This window comes from Trachurus japonicus, chromosome 17, assembly GCF_045865225.1.
Source record: "Trachurus japonicus isolate A0001 chromosome 17, Traja_1.0".
Classification (NCBI taxonomy): Eukaryota; Metazoa; Chordata; class Actinopteri; order Carangiformes; family Carangidae; genus Trachurus; species Trachurus japonicus.
The window spans coordinates 18,566,382-18,586,733 of NC_140923.1; the positions used below are offsets into that span (position 1 = coordinate 18,566,382).

The window sequence follows — 20,352 nt, forward strand, 5'->3', positions numbered from 1 at the left end:
TGAATCGATGGTTCTAAATTGATTGTAGCTGAGCAGGGGCCAGAGATGTTCCCCCTGGCTCACTGCCCTGGCCCTCTATTGATTAGATCTGAGAGAGCCAATTGCTTTCACACTGGATTAAGGTGTTCCGGGGCAGTGAGCAGGGAGACAGAAACGGAGAGAGAGAGAGATGGTCGGAGAAAAAGAGAAAGAGAGAAAGAGAAAGAGGGAAAGAGAGAGAGAATGTGCTTTGCAAAGACACACCAACAAAGCACACAGATCAAGCTAACAACACTACTAATTAGCCGACAACCCATATCTGGGGGGAGAACACTATGGAAGCACACCAACATATGGGTGTTTCGCACACACATGAAAATGTAGAAGCGAAACCAGAGTTTGAATTAGGCAACACTCCATAGATATGCAAATCCTTTCACACATGCAGACTCAACAACACAAACATTCAGTCATATTTCACGCAGACACATACAATACGCACATATGCCCGCAAAAACACACAGACACACACACGCACACCTCTACGCTGCGATCCGACAGATCAGAAGGCGCTAACACAGATCAAGGGTCTAATCTCATTTGACCCTGGAGCTAAGTAGCCCAGGGCAACAGCATTAAACTTCAAAGCTTCACTCTGAGTTTGTTACACATTCCAGCTCCAAAGTCTTATGCATTGTAACCTAGAGGAATCAAACCAAACTTTACGATCAGCCGGCATCACAGGATCCGTTCTGACCTGGATCAAATGATGAATAAACTGTGAGAGGTGGATAATTCTTTTCTTCTTTTTTTTACAAGGTATCTCTTCTCCTATGTCTGCCCCTCAAGTCTACATTCATCTTCCTCGTCGTCACATTCCTATTTCACAGGGGGCAGTGTTAAGCACGATGCCCGCTCAACATCCCATCATTCTTACCTCTCTGTACAACAATTAGCCGCTGCTGCTAAAGGCTCTGTGCGAACGAATGGGAATATGGGTCTCTTTGTCTGGTCGAGGCCCCCATCTCGAACCATTTCCACAATGGAGAGGCTTCCAATCCAGATTAAGTGCTTATGAAAATGAAGAACTGTGTGCGCTGAGATGGGGCCAGCGCAGGAAACGTGGACCCAGGTCACGAGAGGCAGTAAAAGGGCCCCCTTACTCCGAGTGCTCAAAGAGGCGTTTCTCAGGGAGCAGCAGCCCTATTCACATGGTATTAGGGAGGTAAAAGCACCACATTGACTGCGCGAGTCAGGCAAGCTCAATATACATTTGGTTAATACCCCTATTGTCGCACTCCCTGTACGACTGCTCTCCTAGCAGAACACGAGAGGAGGACAGAGGTAGAGAGGGAATTAAAGAGGCAGAAAAGATGAGATAGAGAAGGGAAAACAAGAGAGGGAGGGAATAGGATTTGCTGGCCCATTCATGCCATGATGGGTGTGAAGCACACACAGACGCGCACGTATTCACGTACGAGCATGCGTACGCGCACGTACGTACGCACACACAATTATATCCTTATAAAAAAGGGCTGTGAATCCTGTTTGTGCGAGTCTGACATAACACTTGGCTGACACAATAAACTTGGCAAGAGTCAAGAAACTCAAGCCCTGCAAAGCCAAAACACATAATGATAGGCCGGCCGCAGTAGGCAGTAATGTAAAGGTCAGTTTACAAGGAAGAAAGAGAGAAAGATAGCTAAGGTGGAAAAGAGAGATGGAGAGAGAGGCGGAGAGATTGTGAAATTGACTGAGTGTATGAGCATGTGTGCCTTTGTGTCCCTATCAGTCTGTGTTTGGTTCATTCCCCAAAGGGTCTTATTATGCTTCACGCTGGCTCCGACACAAAGGCAGCGTCTCTGTATCTCGGCCCATCCAGCTCCCCCAGAGAACATTCTAGGCGCAGCAAATCCATTTGTTTGTCAGCTTCTGCCTCTATTCTGACTTGGACTAATCAGATATCATTCTTTTTGAGAAGCATACCACTGTGCAGTCTGGCCGAGCTCTACAGTAACGCTGGCCCAGCACTAAGATACCATCTTTGCTCTTTCACAGAGGGCTTTTTGTATTTGTAAGCACTGCGCATAGACATCATGAAACAGTGTTGGAGAGAAAAGTTACACAAGTATCTCTAGGTGCATCAAATTTAATCAAATCCACCTAATAACAGGTTATTTCTTAGATTAAATATCTCTCCTCCTGTAGTGTTCACTAATCATAGGCGAACCCTGTGGTTAGATGTAGTGGGTTACTATAAACTTTCTCTTCAACATGTCGTCCAAGTTATTGCCCCTTCAAAACAGAAGAGCGTTATTAAAATGTTATTGCTAACTGCATAATATGCCGCGGGGATAACTGTCAATCAAGTAGAGGAAACACAACATCCTGTTTTCAGAGGCAGCCTAGCAAGAAAACAGAGATGTGAGTTGAGGCTACATTACATATCTTGGCTGTGAAATCAATGAAATCAATTGCTTTTACAACCAACATTGCACCAGTAAACTAAACGCTATAGTAGGATGGGACAGTAGATTAATCTGTTTCCATTAACAGGACAGTGTAAGTGTCACAAGGTAGCCTAATTCCAATGGTCGGTAATACTAGTCCCCGTCTGCTGAAAAATGTTTCTTCACCCTTCTCTAAAGCAGAGGAGAGAAAGGAGAGTCAGTGAACCAAACATAATCATAAGCTATCATCTCTGACACAGTAGGTAGTCAGACATCAGGGCTTTATATATTGTCTGAACTGTCCATCACATCATTTAAGCTGTTGCAACGGTGTGCAAAGGTTCCCCTCTTTAAGCGCCAAACATGAACTGAACAGAGTCTGATTATTACTGATTTGATTCGTGAGGACTTGAATGTGAATATTGCATAATGCACAAAATAACTGTATTTTTCTATCTTATTATTATTCAGTTTTTGCCATTTTAATCACCTGTCATGTGTATTTTTTTTGTAGCACTCATGTGTTACTCAATCTCCTCAGTGCACAATAAATGCAATCAATCCAACCTCCAAACAAGAGACACTGTACTGTCCACTGCAACACGTAGGCAGCACTCAACCTGTTGACACAGACGCTGTTCCCACTCAGCACACAGTGGAAGCATGATGAGCATGTGATGGGTTTACATTGCAAAATGCAGGCAAAAGAAAGACAGTCTGAGAGGTTAGCATGCTTGATTAGACTCTATAAAACCACGCACACTTTGAAGATTTCATTAAAGTCGGTATGACCCAGCCAATGAGGATACGCTAAGCTCCTGCCTCATTTCAACTGCACATACACACACACTTGCATATGAAGTGCCATGCAGATCTGACTACAAGTCTGGCTATGCTAATTCCAGCCTGGAAGAAAAGCTGTAGCCCCCCAGCCAGTGTGGGAACTCAGTAAACAAATGAAGCACAAAGCCCAAAGTGCTCAAAGAGAGGATTACCAAGTCACTCTTTTTCTCTTTTTTCTCCATCTCCTTTTTTTTTAATCACTGCCCCCTCAACCCACACACACATATAGATAGACACAGACTCCTCCTCTCCTCCGTCTTGCTTTCAAGATTCAATATTCACACAATGTCCTCTCCAGTGGGCGTTTTCAGAAGACAGCCATAGCAGGAGGTCCTTGGTATGAGGAGAGACAACAAAGCCAAGATCAATAATTTGTCACAGTGATGTGTCTGCCAGATTGGGCTTCACTGGCTCTTCCTGTCTGTCACTTTGAAAAGAGATGTTTCCTCTGGTTTCTGCACAACCACATGCCCTGACCCTGAAAAGTACAGGCTGTGTTTACTGCCAATGAAAACATGCAATTACACGTGCACGATGACATAGCACGATGCAGATTATAGGAGTTGTCTAATTACTGGTTAATTGCATATTGTGAACATTTTGAGGTCGTGTTCATATTGACCTGCCCAGTCGTAGGGAGCCTGGTTGGTTTAGGGTAATATGTGGTATTATCACATAGATTACACAGCGTGTTTCACATATGTTTAATCAGGGTTACTTGGGGAGCTCTTAAACTATAACTACTGTCATGTTATATAGTTCAAGTGTGGAAAAATTATGTCAGACATGATTTGGTTATGAAATTGAACACACAAAGTTCAACTTGTAGTGATGTGATCGTATACGTGGTAAATTCTACGTGCATGGCCATGGCCATCCAGATAGAAGGAATCAACACAAAGCATGGAGGCGATGCACTGAAATATATAATTTCCTGTTTGGGAAATATACATATATATAAGACACCTAGAAACAGCCTATGAGAAAACATATTCAAATTCTTACTCAGTTGCATTTTGCACAGCTAAAAGTTTCATTTACCCAAAGTTTACCCAAGTCACACCAATGCAATAAAGTCAAAATTATATTTTGTCTGTGGTGTTTTAATCATCAAAAATGACATCAACAGCACCATCACTTCACATGCACACATCTTTTCACTCTTCCATGGTTTTAACTAGTTTTTACTTGAGAGGTAGTGTGCCTTAGTGACAAGAGGATATCTGACAGCGAGTTAAGTGAGAAAATGTTGCCTAATAAACTGGGTGTACTGACCCTTTACTCTGCATATCAGTCTGATAAACAACCAGATTCTTCCTGATTGCTTTGTCGACTAGCTCTCACTGCATGTGGAATGAACAGAAGTGTATTGGTCCTTGTATAATTGCAATTCAATTCTAATTAATTTGTAAGTCCACGAGTTTCACAACACAACCTCGACTAATCCACATCTATCATCCTGCTGCTGATAACCCTCCAGGAAGGGATGAGACAATTTTCTAGAATTAAAATGTTGAAACGTGTCCCTCTGCTGTCAAAACCAAACAGGCCTGGCTGTTTTATTAGGGGAACAGTGAATACTGATGGACACTGATGAGGGGAGAGGGAGTATTAACAAATGACGGACCATGGAGAGCGAGGAATGTTTGTACTTTCCAAAACTGTGGGAGGGAGGGGGGGTCTCACCATGTCATTACTGGCTGCTGGAGGGAGAGGGAGGAAGAAAGGAGTGGTGTGCTGTGGTGGCAGAAAGGCACAAGAAGAGTGAAGAGTTTTCTATGCGCTGTCCAAATTCACATTTCTCTTGATATTTAACTTTTGGGTCTCCTTGTTAAGAAACAACACTGACAGACATATTATTGATGGTGTCTTTGTTGTGCTCTTAAATGTGCAATCATAATTTGAAAGCATAAGGTGAAGGGTTTGATTGATGGGAGGGGTCACGGCTGGGGTGAGAGGGTGAAGTGGAGGCTCCCACAGCGCTGGGCTTTTGTGTTTTGCCAGTGAGGGTGAGATAGGCAAATTAAGCAGAGCCCCAGCCATCTGGTGAATGGTTGGGGGCCTTTGTGTCCCCGTGTGTTTCACTGCCCACAACACCCTGTGTCCATCACTTAGAGGAGGAGAGGAGAGCGGAGGAGAGGGGATGGGAGGAGAGGAGAGGAGAGGAGATGGGAGGAGAGGAGAGGAGAGAGGAGAGGAGAGGAGAGGAGAGGAGAGGAGAGGAGAGGAGAGGAGAGGAGAGGAGAGGAGAGGAGAGGAGAGGAGAGGAGAGGAGAGGAGAGGAGAGGAGATGAAAGAGGAGGAGAGAGGAGAGGAAAGAGGAGGAAGAGAGGAGGAGAGGGGAGAGGAAAGAGGAGAGGAGAGGAGAGGAGATGAAAGAGGAGGAGAGAGGAGAGGAAAGAGGAGGAAGAGAGGAGGAAAGAGGAGGAGAGGGGAGAGGAAAGAGGAGGAGAGGGGAGAGGAGAGGAGAGGAGAGGAGAGGAGAGGGAGAGGGAGATTGCAAGAGATGTTGGGTCAAAGTGGAGCCTCCTTTAGAAAGTTTGTACAGCAACTATAAGGGGAAAGAGTCAGGGATGACAATGGCAAGCTTAGAGGAAAAAGCCCAGTCACCAAACACATGGCCTGAAAGGAACCGAAGGTTAGAGAACCTGACAAAAAAAAGAGAGAAAAAAGAAAATAGTGGCTGAAAGGAAAGACAGAGAGAGTGAAAAATAATAGGCGCAGGAATATGTGTCTCTCCATGGGGGATAAGAACAACTCTGTGTGTGGTGGGTATTTCCATTGTGTGTGAAGAAAATCTCTCTTCCCCTCACATCATTAGGGACTGACTCTGTCGTTGCAGTGAGATGAGCGCATCTGTGTTTGGGGTCATTACCAACACTCTGTTTGGACCCTAAATTCAAAGAGTCTTTGTTTGGGTCACACTCTTTCACCACTGCTCTCTGCCATCCCCCTATTCAGCCTATTGAGACCCATGGAAACAAGAAGTCTTTCACTCTCTGCTCTTTCTTATTGCTTTTCTCTGTCTCTTCATCCCACTACTCCATTTTTGTCTTCATCACGCCGGTCCTCACTGCCATACCACTAATAAGAACGGGAAGACTCAGACCTTTACTTAATTGGACTTCAAGGTGACTTAAAAGATGCTGTTGTGTCTGTATGTGTGTGTGTGTGTGTGTGTGTGTGTGTGTGTGCATGTATGTGTGTGTAGAGGTGTGTGGCTGTGCGTGTCACTAAGTACACACGGATGCTTCTCTGCAAATGAAGTAAACTCTGTGGAACCGAAGCAGACAAGGCCAAATGGGCTGGAATTGGCTCTAATAGCTTACCGGGCCTTTGTGGATCCTGTCTGCCAGATCTTTTACACTCAGATGAGACATAAAGAAGTAATCAAACTGCCACTGGGAAAGAAAACTGTAAAACCAAAAGTTTGGACTCCAAAGTCAAACTTTAAGTTTAATTTATCTAAATACTGCCACTGCTTCTCTGTATTAATATTCTGAATATATCTTACATAATTTCAGTTAGATTCTCTTATCTCTCCAATACAAATAAATAAAGCAGCTGGTTGCTGTCTACGACAACGAAGTCTCTATGGGTGAGTATTGAGGTTTATAAGGTTTAAGGCGTGGGTTAATGATGTGATAAATGCGCCTGGAACACTACATTTAACATTTTTAAAATGCACACATGGAAGAACTAATACCATTTCTAAGTGTATAGGGAAGATGTGTGTTTACGTGTGTGTCGGTGCGCGTGTGTGCTCGTGCCCCATGATGGCAGCCATTAGACAGGAGTAAGGCAGCCATGATGAATCGGCACTTAGCTCAGGGAAGCGCACTTGCTCAATGGGCTGTGAATCTCCCGCTGCCACTGTCAGCCTGCAGAATGTTAAATAAAGTTATTTGAATATTTGTAATATTAATGTGCCAGCATGTCAAAAGCCCGCTGGAGCCTAACGGAGAGAGAAAATATGAGGAGATTCGTATTGCAGCGTGGGCCTATAGGATCGCTGCGGCGAGGAATTACAAAAAGTAAATGCGACTAAATAAAGGCACAATCATGGATAGTGTATTGAGTTATGGACGGATGGATGGATGGATAAATGGATGGATGGATGGATAGGATAAATAGAATTACACGAATAAGTAGTCAGATGATATCACGGATAATCACATTAGCCATTAAGTGTTTCATCGTCCCATTTCATTCATATTCACATTTTAGAAACACTATTCCCTCTGTTCCAGTTGTTTTACTGTCCTCTGTCCCAAAGCCAGCCTCCACGCTGCTGAGGGGACTCAGAGCAGTGATGTGCTTTGCATAGGAATGGCCCACTAAGGTAAAAAAGAGAGAAGCATAACGCTTTGGGCATGGTTAAGCTATTACAAAAGAAGACAAAATGTAATAGAGGGTCTCATAAAATGAGACCACCACCTTTATAGACTTCACGTAGGCATTTATCAGCTCAACGAAAATTTTGTTCCTCACAGGAAACAGTGGTAAAAGCAAAATAACGAACAGTAAGTCCAAAGTTTTGTGTTGCTCCTCATCATGTGTCATCTAGCCTCGGTTTACTCAGTTTAAGCAGTTTATGCCACATTATTCACTTTTAAGAGTTTACACATCAGAATAATTAGCTTACCATGGAGTTTTAATCACTTTATATATGGGAACACAAGGAACATAAAAGTGATCAATGATATCAGATTATTTAGAAACACAAGAGATGGATGTGAAGGAAACCTTATCAAGGTGATTCTATCAATCACTCAGTTGGAGACCACAACAGCAACCGTGCGAGGGTTCACTGAAACCGTCAAATCAGTCTCTCTAAGACACTTCAGCTGAGCAGGACACACACATACACACACACACAAGACAAGCTTTGCGTTGGTGGAGGTAGTGGGGTGCTATTTGGAGTGTCTCCGCTCGATTTAACAGGGAGGTGATAAAATATTTAGCAGATTGCTTACATAGCCAAGGGGGAGAGAGAGGGAGAGGGAGGGAGAGGGAGGGAAGGAGAGAGAGAGAGATAGATAGAGAGTGAGAGGGGATACCCAAATGGCTTGTGTGGGAGCTGGGGAGCTGGTAATGAGGATGGCATGCTGGCATCATCGCTACAGAGCACAACAACTCTACATGGTCTCTCTGCCCAAGTGACAGCAGGCCACACACATGCGCACACACACATAAACACACACACGCCATGCTACATGTCACTAATTAAAACATATAGATTAGAGAAAGTGCTATTAGGTACAGTGGGTGGGGGAGACACACACACACACACACACACACACACACACACACACACAAATATGTTTGAACACATTTACACACACTCAGTTGCAATTAGGCTTATCTTCGCTGTCATATTAAATGACTCACAAATTAAACAAGTCAAAAATGATTAATTTGTCACCTTTTGTCATCTCTCACAGCGTTCGCTTTTTCACTATGCAGAGATAAACATATTCAAAACTCCAGATTTGATTAGCGTAGTTGTGTGACTGACCCGGCAAATGCATGTTTTGTTATGTCAAGTGAAAGAACTGACAGCCATAAACAGGAGCAGGTAGAATTAATGCACTTATTTTTTGCTTTTCATTAGCTGTCAAGTCATTTAAGTAGATGTTAGTATAAAAATGTTTACGTTCCCACACCGACAATGGATAAATGGAGCCGTTGGACAATTTTCACATCTTAGGTAAGAAGGTCAGTGTTAAGTAGTCAAACATTCGCTTCTGCTCTCCAGAAAATTACAGTCCGACAATCCTGTAAGACAACATCAGATGGCTTAGCGTGGCTCAAAACAGAAGCAACATCTTTCCATTTTTTGATTTCCCACTGTGCTTTCAAGCACCACAGTGCCTTCCCTCTCCGATGTAATACCTTTCCTTCTCATGTTGATCTCGAAGAGGGGAATTATTTCAGCATGAAACTGCATGCTCTCATATTCTTTTTGTTCCTGTTCCTGTTACTTCATCTCTAATGGGCAATTACTACAGACCCAATGCTGAGGCCATGTTATTGCACCAACCTCCAATTGATTGGCTGCCCATAGTACTTAGCTTCCACAAGCACTTTAAGGTTAGATTTCCCTGTTTAAATAATGGATTACAAGCCCATGAAAAGGGACCGCGTGGAAAATAAAAGGTTGAGATTGCTCTAATTGGAGGAGCCTCTCTGTGGAGATGAGAGGGGAACAGATTCCATACGAGTCTCCAGAGAGTAAGCTAGTTATGAGAGATAGAAATGGAAGCATCATGTTTCTCTCTTTTCTGTCTGTCTCTGTCTCTGCCTTTCTCTGTGCATGCATTCTTGTACACAAGTGAGTGTCTTTGCCCTGAGGCTTAAGGTCAAATGACACAACATTTTACAGGTTTATACGACTTTCTATCCCAGCTACGCGCTAATAACTCCCTCCCTCTGCTGGCTGCTTTTCATACCTCCCATAACGCTATATTTCCATCAGAGAGAGAGATGTCAAACTTATCACAGCAGGAAGCCTACTTGCTGGGGGTACTTAGTGGAGGAAGTCAGGGGGATTGTGGGAATTAGTGGAAATATATGTCTCCTCCTCTGTTCAAAGAGTCTTTGTAGTGCTTCACCTACTGGGGGGACTGTGTACAGTATGTGTGCGTGTCTGTGCCCACGTGTACTTGTGGTGTTTACAGTGCAGTGCCGATGCCCCCCACTAACACAGGTCTCAACAAGTCTCCAACCAATAGTCAAGGACACCTTAGACTCCAATTACTGTGCTGGGAGTGTGTGTAGAACTCATCATTTTTACTGAACAGTAATAATATCCATATGTTAATAACTGCAGGTTTGTTTTTTTATTGTGTTTGTTTGAGAATAGGCAAGATTGATTCTCTTTTCTGGGAAAATCCTGTAAAAACCAATACTTCAAAGAGCATATTTAACATATCTCAAGTACAATAACGTCATTAAGTGTAATTTTAAGTTTTGAGAAAGCTACATTAAGTTTAGTCATGTCAAAAATATTTGTTGTATCGTACCTTTGATCATAACTAGAATGATTTGTTGGCTGTGTTTGACATGTGCTGTGAGGTCACAGCGACCTTGATGCTTGAACCTTTGACCAAAATCCATTTAGTTCCCTCGAGGAGTTCCCAGATGTTGTGTTTTGTGAGGTCACCGTGAACTTGACTCTGTACCTTTGAGTGCAAAAACCGAATCTGTTCATCTTTGAGTTCAAGTGGACTTTGTTCCTAAATTTGAAGAAATCACCTGAAGATGTTGCTAAGATATAAAGCCTTTGGCTGTCAGCAGAGCAGAGGGATAAAAATATGAAATGGAAATAAGGCAGAGGGTTTTATTGCATTAAAGGTCCTTCTCATAATGAGAATAACAAAAAAACCTAAGTAAGCTGTGCAAAAACACATATCATTATCAGATATAAAAATGTCAGCAGAAACTAGGAACATGTCACCGATTTATTTAAAACAAGTGGGTTCAAGAAATCAGGAAAATGGAAATTTTACTGCAGTCCAATTAGACAGTTGGTTTCTCAAGTTGTATTTTGAAAACAAAACGCTTTATATTTTTGTCCTTGTGGAATCTTGTTTAGCGCACAATGTTGTCACATACTCAACTGATTTTTTTTCATCATTTGGAAATTTTCTATTAGACATAATGATGCTGAGCTTGTTAAGAATATCACACCTCTCATGCTCCTGTGGAAAGTTGAGCTAAAGTTAAGACTTATAGCAGGCAAACAATAGTTTGATATTTACAAATCATTAGTTTGGACACAGCGCACTGAAAACCTATTTTCCCCCATATGTGCATAACTTTTAAATATGTAAATGAAATGTGTCTTGCACCAGAACAAAAGAAAAAAATCACAGAAACAAAGTAAAGATGAGGCGACCTGTAAACAATGTAAACTGCAGTCGTAATGGGATGACAAAAATTAGATGAAATGAAAACTTTCAGTGAGGCGCTGACTAAAGGCAACCAACTTCTGCCTCATCATTTGCATTTCAAAGTCATTCCACCTTAGCCAAGGACTGCGTGGGTGTGTATGTGCGTGTTTGTTTGGGTGTGTATGAAAAGTGTGCTGGTGTGTTTTGCGGAGGATATAGAGCAATGCTAGAGGGATACAGTAGACAGAGTCACACACAGTGTGCTTTGTAGATATGTGGCGCCCTCATATCTGTTTATTGATCAGAGCAGATGTGCGTCAATCAATCTTATCTGGGCTCCACACACTCTCCGGCTAACCTCCTGAGGTAGGCCAACCAATACTGCACCACACTGAGAGCCCCAAGCCACTCGTATTATCATCAGACACCTTGAGCAAATTTTCTCCTTCTTTGTGTATAAGTTTGCGAGTGTGTGAGAATAGCAGGGTGCAGGGAGCGTAAAGGTGCATTAGAGGACGGACGGGAAGAGAGAAAATGTGACAGCAGAAAAGCCAGATTAACCTCATCTTTATGTGCATGTTATTCCTTAGAATTTAGTCTTCCGCACATCATACTGAGGCAGAATCAAACCTCTTGCCATCTGTAAAGTACGCTGCACAGAAGGCTGGCATTCGCTACAGATTAAAAATCAATGCTAATGTGCCTTTCAAGCGCGCCGGAGGTGGATGTGATCAAGGAGGAGTACGGCACATGATGCTCAGCAAAACTCATGAAACACAATCAATTCTGCCCTTCCAATGATGCAGAAAATCTGTGATCCAACGTATGCTGATGCCCTTTTATATGCAAGCCTGAAATAGAACAAATCTGTCGCCTGCTTACAACGCAAGTGATTTGTTCTGTTGCGAGCAGTCCATCATCTCAAAAGAGAATGAACGATGAAAAGCAGGGTGGATTCTCGCAACTGTCAGAGGTGCCACGGTCAAATTACAACTACAGTATGTTGGTGACAAAATGTATCTATTCTTCTTATTACTCACCTCGACACACGTTGCCGTTGTCAGGTTCAAATCCAGCCTTGCATGTGCAGCTGCCGATGGGAACCATCCACTCTCCATCTCCGTTGCAGTAGAGCTTTATAGGAACATCTACTTCCTCTGAGTTGGGGATACAGATCCCTCTTGCAATGACCAGGGAGGTGCTTTCAGCCCCTGTCATCGTCTCTGGAAAGATTGCAAAGTTCTGGACCACACTCGGGCACTTCTTATAAAAGACCCTGACCGACAGCAGAGACATGCAGGCACCATAGTCCTGAAATGCCAGGTAGAAGCCATTTTTAGACAGCGGCCCGAAGCTCCGCACCTCCGTGTTGACCTTCATGAGGCGTCCGCCAAAATCCACCTGCGAGAAGCTCTCGTCTGCAGCGATGGTGTCCACTTTGAGGTAAGGAGCCTCCATCCAGAAGGCTGTGCCTTTGGTGGCAATGACGGCGTCCGTTTCGTAGTAGTAGAGATTAAACGTCTCCTTGCAGGAGCCGGGGACGTTGGGGATGGAGCTGCAGTCGCGCACGGTGAATCGAATTTCCACATAGATGCGCTGTGCTCCGCGCCGATCAATGAAGGTGGTGAGGAGCCAGTTGTTTTGACTGGACTCGAAGACATTACACACCTGGTAGGTCCTGATGGTGTTGAGGTTCTCGTCATAGCCACTCACCTCCTCCCACTACACAGAGAGACAGAGAGGAGAAGAGAAGGCACACACAGTTGATTAGTAATCATCAATGACAAGGCTGTGGTTATTCCTCATCCTTTGCTTGAGAATGCTAATATTGGCTGAGCCACAGAGAATTTGTACACATATCAGTAATCTCCCCGAGCCACCAAATTTCAGTCTTCTTCCTGGATTAACAGAAAGGAATCAGCCTATCGAGCTGTGGGGTTTACTCATCCATTGAGAACACACAAATGTCCTTTTTCTGAATCATAAACTATTTCTTAAGTGCAGCAACTGCAAAAACACCACTTTGCTGTCTTGTTATCTAAATATGCTCAACAGCTGTAGTATGTGTACTACCATTGTATAAGCACAAACCCAGTAATTACTTGGGCTGTGCTGGTATTTGCCATCTATGCAGAGCGTGGCTGAGCAACGAGTTGACGCATTATAAAATGTGGTGTGTAACAAATTCAAGATTACGCACTATTGAATTACAATTAGACAGACGGAGACTACTACAGAGCAGCCACGAGCCAGTCGGATGGAAAGACATTTGCATACACACTAAACCGAAATACACTGCAGCCCCCCACCCCACCACCCCTTTTTTTTTGTTTTTTTGCAGGTGTGACCCACAAAGTATGTTGGATGAGCATCAGAAGCCCCTTGAGGTATTAACTCAGTGTGCCAAATCATGATGAAAATGTGCCATTAACATTTGGCTGGCATCACAGAGAATCAGGAAGAGGAATCACTGAAATAAAAAAAAGCTTGCCTCGAAGCTCGCTTTAAAATGAAAATTTTCAGACGAGAAAACCGTCCAGCTGGGCAAATGCTGGTCAAGCACAAAACTGTTAAGAGACACACAGTCTCCTGATATACTCAATACAAGGTTTTAATTTATAGAGCTATACACGCAGCAGCAGAGCGAAAAAAAAAAACATAAGGGCTGCATGCATTGCGACAGCAACATAAAAGGGCCCGCTGACTTGAAATGAATATTTTGTAAAAGAGAGACGGTGATTTGACACAGTTTCAAACAGAATTCTTTCTTCTCTGATCACTTCCACTGTCTGTAATAATACAATTCTTTATACTCCTATTTGAACCAGCAGCCCCCCCCTTCCTCAAATGATCCAAACAGCTGTAGGCGAGGACAAGCTAATGAGGTCCATAGTGTTGCGAGTGCGCCTCCAGTCAGTTCGTGTTTCTTGTGTGCATACATCTCCCGGTGCTTCCTCCTTCCTCTGACCTTTAACGCCCCAGCTGCTCAATCAGGCCTAATGGAGAGGAGAAGACATCAAGTCTCCATGCGCAGCCCCAACAACCACTCAAATGATAGAAAATATACACAATTCTTTATTAAATGAGTCCATAAAATGATGCGAGACGAGATATGCGTGATACATTGACACTGAATGCGAGGCAGTTTCGAGATATGGACAAAAATGGAGTATATGATGAAATTATTTGGCCCAAGGAGTACGTGGAAGCATCTGGAGGAAAAACAAGAGAGTTTGGGGCCGGGGTGGGGGAGAAGACATGTGGACAACGGTGACACTGCTGACATGATAAACGAGTTTACAGAAATCTGAGGTGCAAATTAAAGCCTTTTTTCACCACTGCTCCCTCTGTGCCCACTCTGCCCAGCTCTTCTCTACCCCCTCCCACCCTCCCCTCCCGCTCTCTTCTCCCGTCTCTGCTCTGTAATGACCATTCATCAGCATTACAGGAACCTGTCCCTTTCAGCACTGCCTGTTCATTAATACAGCCAGCCCTAGGCTCCTCTGCACCCGTCTGCTCCAGTCTAGGAGGGGGTCCTCACCGCCCCTCGTCTAGCCAAATGACCACCATCTTTCACGCCAGAGAGACTGGCCTGAGGCGTCTCCGATAGTGCCCATCTGAAATCTGTCCAGAAATTCATTGGCTCATATAATAATGAACTACAATTTTTCATTATATGTATTTTATTTTTTTCCTCCTCGGTGGGTACTCAGTGACACCATTGTGTCAGAGACAAACAAAACTATTACAGGTGCATGAGTTACTTAGCAGAAATTAAACTTTATAACGCAAAGTGCTATTATCTTTTCAGTTCTTTGTGTTCATCTGCTGTTTATGTGTCTGTGTGTGTGTGTGTGTGTGTGTGTGTGTGTGTGTGTGTCTGAGAACGTGCTGTTTATAATTTGATGGTTTACCGACCACATATTGATTCGCTGGGTGTTGTTTTGCTGCTGAGGAGCTGGAGGCTACACACCACATTTCTGAGTCTGCAGGTCCAAAACATTTGATCACTCAGAGTATTAACATTTGTATTTTCCTCAGCATCTTCATCATTTAGCTTGTCCTAGTAACAACATTAAAATGCATGCGATACATGCGTTTAAGTAGCAAGGACACCATATGTAAGCAGCTCATGCCCTAAAGTCAGATCAATACTCTGCCGAGGTTTCCTATTTCTATTTCTATGCTCTCACACAGACCTTTTACATCATTTAAATCAAATCTTTCTCCTGCACTCTGTGACATCTCCCTGACCTTGCCCGCGAAGAGCGAAAAGCGAAGGCATCATCACCTGTCACCACTGATAATGGAATTCCCTGGTCTTTGCATCCATTTCCTCCTCAAGGATTTGTGTATAAAATAACGCTGTTAGCCCCGCGCTGTGTATATTTAGTCCATGCATTATGGACCTGAGTGCACATGTACTGCATGTTGCTGGTATGTATCATTCATATCTGCTCAAGGTGAACAAGGTGTGGGGGATAGACAGGGGTTTGATTATCTTTATGTGCCCCGGGAGCAGTTTCTGCTTTTGTACGGTGCTGCCACATGTTCAGGTGATAAGAGATAATGTTCTCTTTGTGGAGTCAGGTGAGAAGGCGCAGAGCAGCAGCAGCAGTAGAACTGAATTACATCTGGATAAAAATGGTAGTTATGGGGAAAACAAAAAGACCAGCATCACATAAAAGAGATGTACTATTTTGTGTCTCTATAAAGTCGCCTCCCTCTCATTTTGTTTTACTGTAAACATCTCTGCATCATCATAACCATAATTTATCAACATCACTTGAATAAACTTTCTTGCTGATAAAACACTTGACAAACGCCGAGACCCTCTTAACACAACACTCATTACGACAACCAACTGCACCCATTGGCTTCCCTTTGCTTTTGCCACTAACCTGCTCAACTCCTGCCCCTGATTGTCAAGTGTAGTCATTGTGTGTGTCATTACTGCAGCTCTGTTTTATGGGTGAGGAGGTGGAAGGGCTATGGATTCACAGGGCGCTTAATGTTTGTGTTAATGACCAGTCACAGCTAGCTGAGCTGGAGAAGAGAGGGTGGAGGAAAGGAGACAGGGTGATGGATAAAAGAAAAATACAGGAGTGAAGAGGAATCAAGGAGAAGGGGAGGCGGTAATATATTCAGGCTGATGTTCCCCTTCCCACAGCCTCAGTTCGCTGCCATCAACCATCGATACTCTGCCCTCATAAAGGCCATTCATCACATTGATCTCCTGCCATTACCTTCAAAGGCTAAAATAACACAGAGCAGCTCAGATGGCCGCGGTCTCGCTCTAGAGGGCCACAGCATCCAACAGTGGACTGGGGGACGAGCACAGCCTCAGTCTCAGAGCTGGGAAGGCAAACCCATTGAAGCATGAATGTATCACCTGTGGACACTAACAGGAGAAATGGGCTGGACTAATAAGTCATTTGGAACAGGCATGGTGGGAGCAAGACAGGCGCCACAACATGCTGCAAAGGTAATGGGGTCCAGTCCAAAAATAGTACAGATGGTCAGGCCTTTTTCACCACAGGAAACTTTTTCAGGAACCTCTGAGAACTTCAGGAGCTTCACTTGCTTATATTTCACTCTGGACAATGAACTTTGTGATGAAGAAGTTTAAGCACCTATTTGCCAAAATAACCATTACTGGTCAGTTATAAACCTTAAAACTGCTTCAGTTGTTCACAACAGTCATTCACACAATAATCAACTTGTATTAAGGAAGTTATTTTCTATTTCATAAAGAGCCAGTCAACCATAATTTTTTTTTCATAATTGTTTCAGAGCTGTTATGCTACAGTAAAAAAACCAAAAAAAAAAAAACCCCACAAGAATAAACATTAGCATCTTATTTGAAAGACAGAGGTTTTGCCTTTTTTTGTATAATCAGTCTTTCCCTCTATCTCTGCAGGTCTTTCTCTATTTGTAGGGTGACACAACAGTGCAGATAACAAAGAACAACAATACTGCTGAGTTCTTGTCTCCACTAAAGCTGTTGCAATGCATTATGGGTACTGTCCAACTTGCATAATTTAGAGATCTACAGAAAAAGATCCTTACACTCTGAGTTTTGTTCCTGGGGCTCCATTTTTCCTCAGGCTATTTGGTGGAAGGGGCCAGTGGCTGCTACGCAAAGAAATTCAGCAATAAAGCATGAGCGAAACAACTTCTACTACTGCCTTGATGTACTGTAACGCTGCACACCGGCCAAAACACTTGGTGTGGTTGTGGCCCGGGCTTAACACACATAAAAATGAGTCTTGACTACTTTTAGCTCATCATTCAACCTCAAGTCAATTCACACAAGACAAGAGACTTGAATTGGGAAGCATCTCTTAGGCTGATCTTTAACCCCCAGTCTGCCGTCTGATCCTCTCTGGAGTCACACTCACAAACTGCCTCTCAAATCCATCAGCACCAGTTAATACAGCTACATGCTCAGACATACTGAGCACAGATGGATGATGAGCAGCTCACAGTATTTCCACATCTAAAGCTCCTCAGCCTAGAAAGGTCTACAAAATGCCACTGCAAATAGTGGGAGAGCGCCTGGCAAGTGTTTCTTGAATGGCTGTCAAAACTCCGAATACTCAGTCTGATGATGGGCTTTTTACAACAGGACCCAAGGCAAGAGATGCATTTAATAGTAGTGAGTAAGGGCTGACTTTGTCCCCACGTATGATCTACTGATGCAGTTTACAACCGATTTTTTCTTTTTGCCCTTTTAAATTAAAGCACTCAACTCTGAGCTTACCCTTCAAAAGGAATATGGTTTGTAGGAGAAGTTGCCTCAAAATTAACATCTTGTTCCCCAAAGAATTCTAGGCCTGGATTGTGTTTATATAGTGTTTCCTCCAGCAGTACAGCTAGGGTGTTGTGTTTACCTCTGTAAACCCAAGAGGAATGGCTGGCACATGTGTGAGCACTTTCTACCTATGAGTTGTCTGTTCATCTATCATTGCAGGAGTAAAACATGTGGGTGGAGGCGAGGAGGAGATTGCTTTTTCATACTACAGGCTTGGGATGGACATTTCAGTAATGAGCCTATTTGTTATTCATGTCAACACAACATAGGACTGAGGCTGGGAAAAGTATACCTTCATAGAATCTTTTTTTTTTTTTCAAATAATTGGGCATGAATAAATCAGTATTTAAAGAGCTGGCTTTTGATAAAAAGCGAACAAAAGAAAAGGAGTGGCAGACATGCAGGTGAAATTCACACTGACAGATTTGCAAAGGCCAAGGTCTCTGAAGGACAGTGGATTATAGCTGGACATGAAAAGCTGAGATAGGGATTGAACTCTTTATGCCCCTGCTGAAAGATGCTCTTCTCATTTTGCAAAGCTCACCACTGACTGTAATCACAAGCCAGATATTTTTTTTTTTTCAAAGGCTGCCTCGGATCCCTCTGACTTAATGAGGATATTTGCATTTCAACCTCTGGGTCTCTTCCTTGAAGTCAATTGAATGGACACGTCATCTAGGAGCAACAGTTGATTTGCTTTGGTAACAATAACTGCAGCTACATTGACTCACATTCACGCACAAGGTTGTTGGGAGACACATGCTCATAAGTCTCTTGTAAATTCACATATTCCGTAAGCTACGCCTCATCTCCCACCTCACTCTCATACACATACACACTCTCACACAGCCAGACTGCAGCTTCTAAAATATGCAGTGGCATGATTGCTATTATCATTTCTGATCAGCTGTGTTATTGAATGAGGGCTGCTGTCAGACCAGTTGCATGGGAATGATTATTTTTGCGGGGCATCTGAGGCCTAGTTCCGCCTGGCTGAATGTGATGGATGGGGAGGAAATGGTGATGTCTGAAACACTCCCAGTCCTGCCAGATCCCGGCTACTCTATAATTACAGTCACACAGTTTGACTGAGCTCGGACAGAACTCTGTCCGCCTGCGTCCAAATGAGACTCATTGAAGATCTGCTCCCAGGCCACGCCCACATCCAGGTCGATACATTTACTAAACTGACGGGTTAAACACGTGACTTTATGCTGGTGTTGCTGAGAGTAAACAAACAGTATACATACCTTTTTTCTCTTCTGTTTTGTTGCTTTCATGCCAAACTTTTATCTCAATGTGTGTTTATACTCTGAGAAAAATGCTGTGTTGACACATTATTGGCAATTTGGTCTCATTACATGCTCTCAAATCTCTTTGATATGCCTTTTTTTCTTAGATCCCGAAAGTGACGCACATAATTCAAGCAAACAACCCTCCCAGGCGTCTCACTCCCCCACTCCTCCGTCCAACTTCTGTAACATCATTATTAACACTTTATTTTTTAATTACACGCTGCCTGCTGCTAGTAGACGCAACCCTCCTAGATATTGTAGATGTTGCTAAATGCAGCCACTACTGTTTACAGTGAGGAGAGAGTGCAGGCTGGAAATGAACATGAATGGGTTTTCCACTAAAGAGTAAAATTTCAATGTTAGCTGCAGGCAATTCATCCACACCATATTTACAGATTTCAGCAAAAAAGAGATCTTAATATTAAGCATAAAAAACTGGTGGGTGGTGCAGCAGTTACAAGGTTGCTTGGCATGGGAAAACAGATAAGTTGTACAGTAGTCAATGTTTTAAATACAAAATTAAAATGTGGATTGGATGACTAATACACATTTTCCCTTGACAAATATTGTATTTTGCGATTGCTACAGCTATGATAACCATTTTGTAAAAACAATTATCATGATCTGTCTTTTGGTGATTCATCTCAGGCCTGATATTCATTTATTTTACTTTACATGTCACATTTTGTGGATTTAATATAATATTTTCAACTGTATTGCTAACTCTAAATGCCAGTAGTCCCCTGTTGTTAATTTGGACTGTCGTAGTAAAAGAAAATAGTCATTTGTGAAGGTTCGTGTGAAGCTGATGAAAGAAGTTTTAGATATTCACTTGATTAAAGTCTTTGGAAATGAATATGAATGCCGAAAAAATAACTAAATGAAAGCTTTGGAAAACTTCATTAAGTCAAGTGTAGGACAAAACAATGTGTTGAAAAACCGAACTGTTTCCTGAAGACTCGTATCTGACAGAAACCCTGGTAACACCCACTCAGGTATCTTGAGAGAAACCAAGTGGCTGACACTGCTTCAGCTCGGCCCTCAGTTACCAGTAGCAACATTACCTTGAGTCACCC

The 20,352-nt window shown here is 43.0% G+C and overlaps 1 protein-coding gene across 3 annotated transcripts in view; it reads right to left on the bottom strand.

Moving 5' to 3' along the window:
* Nucleotides 1-20,352, bottom strand: part of ephb1 (EPH receptor B1) — a 164,256-nt gene that overhangs the window by 73,725 nt on the left and 70,179 nt on the right. For all 3 annotated transcript variants that reach the window (XM_085805599.1, XM_085805597.1, XM_085805596.1), the window contains one exon: nucleotides 12,208-12,889. In XM_085805599.1, the coding sequence (XP_085661725.1) occupies nucleotides 12,208-12,889 (682 nt within the window). The remainder of the gene's footprint in view (nucleotides 1-12,207; nucleotides 12,890-20,352) is intronic.